Source organism: Aplysia californica, unplaced genomic scaffold (assembly GCF_000002075.1).
Source record: "Aplysia californica isolate F4 #8 unplaced genomic scaffold, AplCal3.0 scaffold00840, whole genome shotgun sequence".
NCBI classification, from domain to species: Eukaryota; Metazoa; Mollusca; class Gastropoda; order Aplysiida; family Aplysiidae; genus Aplysia; species Aplysia californica.
The window spans coordinates 243619-246583 of NW_004798110.1; the positions used below are offsets into that span (position 1 = coordinate 243619).

Consider the following 2965-nt stretch of genomic DNA (forward strand, 5'->3'; position numbering starts at 1 on the left):
GGGGGAGTGGACATGACAGCAGATGACAGAACATGAAAGGGAGCAGGAAAGGAGGTAAAAGGAAATTTTTTTTAGAGAAGAACATTTTCTGTCACTGTCAGGTTTCAAACCCAGGGCATATATTGAATTAGAGTCGAACACCTTACCTCTAGACCATGAAAGCCCTCGCTTTGAAGTTTAATCATTTAAAACGGGTTGCCAGTGAAACCTCATAATAAGCAAAAAATGTCAATAAAGGCTTGTTCAGTATTCCTGATGATCCCATGGTTAGAATATGATGAGTCACAATGTTTAGGGTGTGTACATTGAAAAAAAAGTTGGAGAGGAATATTAAAACAAGCAGGTCAGCAGTGGTGGGAAAATCGTGTGTGCATCAGCATGTCCATGTGCTGTGTATTTGGGCAGGTTTTACGAGCAATATTCATTAGGGCTGGGCAATGAGTCACTTTAGCAAAATCCGGATAATATGTTTTATGTTAGTATTGTTATGTTAGTGCACCTCTTCAGGGATTAAATGAAAATGAGTTATAAACCGCTTCCGTAAATTTAGGTAAGAACCACTTCGAAAAGCGGGATAGAACCATTTCAACAAATGGGTGCACCTGCTTCTCAAACGGGTCAGGAAAGAGTTTAAGAGTCTGAATTTGGATAAATAATATTTCATTATTGAATTATTCAGTTATCCGTATGTTATCCGGATTTTGCCCACCTCCAATATTCATGATGAGAAGTGCATCAGACCATGTAGATTTTAAGTGCGTGTAGTGAATGCATACAAGTGTATCTCTCTGTTCTACTACTGAGCAAGGGGAGAAAAGTGAGAGAAGATGTTTCATTTGTTATGAAATGAAACTGTTGTTGGGGGAAAGGGGGGCTGAGTGGGGGTGGAGAAGAGAAAGAAAAGCTCAGAAAATGAAGGACAGGGAAGACCTTTGACTTTGACTAGAGAACTGGTCTCTGGGATGAAAACCTTCTAAACAGGTCACATGGGGGCATTTAGGCAGGCTAAAATATATCTAGATCTAGATCTAGACCTTGCTCTTACTCTTAGATTGGGGAACTGTAAATTTATAAACTAGCCACTAGACATTGGCAAAGGCAAATAGGCTTTAGATAGCAGGAGGGTTAAAGAGGCTGTCCTTTATTCAAACGGATACATTTACATGTAAGCAAGCTATCTGAACCAACAACGGCGGCACACCTGATAACACATGTAAACCAACAGCGCACCATGAAAGTTGCCTGACCTACACCAGTCACTGAGCTCTCAAAGTCAACGGCTTTGGTAATGCAGTCACGGGTAGCCGTAATAATAGTACACTAGACTCTAGACTCTACTGCTAGGCCTAACAGGGTGATCTGAAGCACGTAATCCCCCAAATAAGCGATCCATTTCTATAGGCTCGAAAGACTGACGACAGCATTTCCTCATCGGGAATCAATATCAAGTTTTTTCGCTAGATCTGAGCTCAACCTAACTAACTTTTCTAAATCGAATGTAGATCTAGCCTAGACCTAGAATAGAGAGGAAAATAATAACAAAGATCAGGGGCAGATAATTTTGCATTTTCACGGTGACGAATTCAGTACTTTTTGCTCTCGGTTTGAGGGGCCCCCTCGGATTAATATTGAAAGTGGGAGAAATTCGACGAGTTCAAAAAAAGTTCAGTGTTAACTGGTGAAACTACAATGTTAGCCAAATCAATTCTTTTACCCAACTTCAACACAAAGCTTGTACAATCAACTCAAAATTATGTCAAATAGATGTCACTCGCTTTACATATTTACATTGACGACGAGAAAGGGGGAAAGGAATAAGTCTATTATTTAAGACCGAGGATCAATTAAATTACAGATATGTCTATAACTATAAGTAAACTTACCCTTTGAATGGTCAGAGGGCTACTGAAATCTTTTCCTCCTTGCATACGAAATCCCCATGTTGTAGAACCATCCGTTCTTTCTAACTTAGCTTCCAACGTAAGCACAGACATGTTGTTAGTGTAAGAACAGTCGGCGCTCCAGACGGCCGATCAACAACCCTTTTATTTGACAAACAAGTCCTTGTTGGGTGCCCTTTGACTGAACGAGTAGCCCCACCAGTCAGTGCGGTACGGTACGGAACTAGCGGTGAACTCAAATGACGGGCAAGTCCATCACGACCCTCTCTCATTGGGGTGAACAGGAAATTTTGCACACGACACTCTCTATAGAAAGAAGGAACCCTCAACTCTATTTATGGCGTTACACGCAAGAAATCCCTGCACGGCATAGGGAACACACATTTCAATGAGCTGGTCAGTCAGGTGTGAATCACCTTACAGGATTGGACACGGTCAGAGGTTTGTTGGATTAATTACACAACACATACTGCACAAAAAAGTGTCGCGCTGGATTAACGAGGATTTTAGAATTAGGGGAAGTGAAAGCACCTGGTAATGAAAGAATAATATTTACCTGCATTATTCCCCTTGTTTCTAATACACCTGAAGCGGCCAACACAAAAAGTATGAAGCTTCATCTCGCACACGAAAGCTCCCCCCTCCCCCATTATGTTGTTTTGTTTTAGTTTAACTTTTAATTACATGCAGTTGTCGTTTAGTGTAAGGTACGTTATTACCTGCGAAACGTATCCAAGCACACATTGTATACAGGTAAGCTACTGTTTAAAAGTTATAAAGCTCCGAGTGCGTGGAGCACTTAAGTTTACGTTTCCAGGTTCTGAAGGACGACGATTTGAAAGACTTGACCACCCTGTCTGTTTGGAGAGGTCGAAATCGAGAAGCTGTACAAAAACAGATCAATATTATGAACAAATGATTTGGAAAGCTCTGTTATGACATAATAATATTATGTACTCTTAAGGTATCGAATAAAAAAGGGAGGGGTAGGAATTTTTTAAAAGGGGAAAGAGTGGACAAGTGGTCCAAAATTAATAAACGGAGGGGGGGGGGGGGAAGTTGGA

The 2965-nt window shown here is 40.9% G+C and overlaps 1 protein-coding gene across 1 annotated transcript in view; it reads right to left on the bottom strand.

Moving 5' to 3' along the window:
* LOC101846540 (PDZ and LIM domain protein 7) overlaps positions 1–2189 on the bottom strand; it is a gene marked incomplete in the record, with an annotated part of 76031 nt that extends 73842 nt beyond the window's left edge. Inside the window, 1 exon segment of the mRNA XM_005110009.3 lies at positions 1884–2189. Coding sequence (XP_005110066.2) covers positions 1884–1994 — 111 coding nt within the window.
* Between the last annotated feature and the right edge of the window lie 776 nt (positions 2190–2965).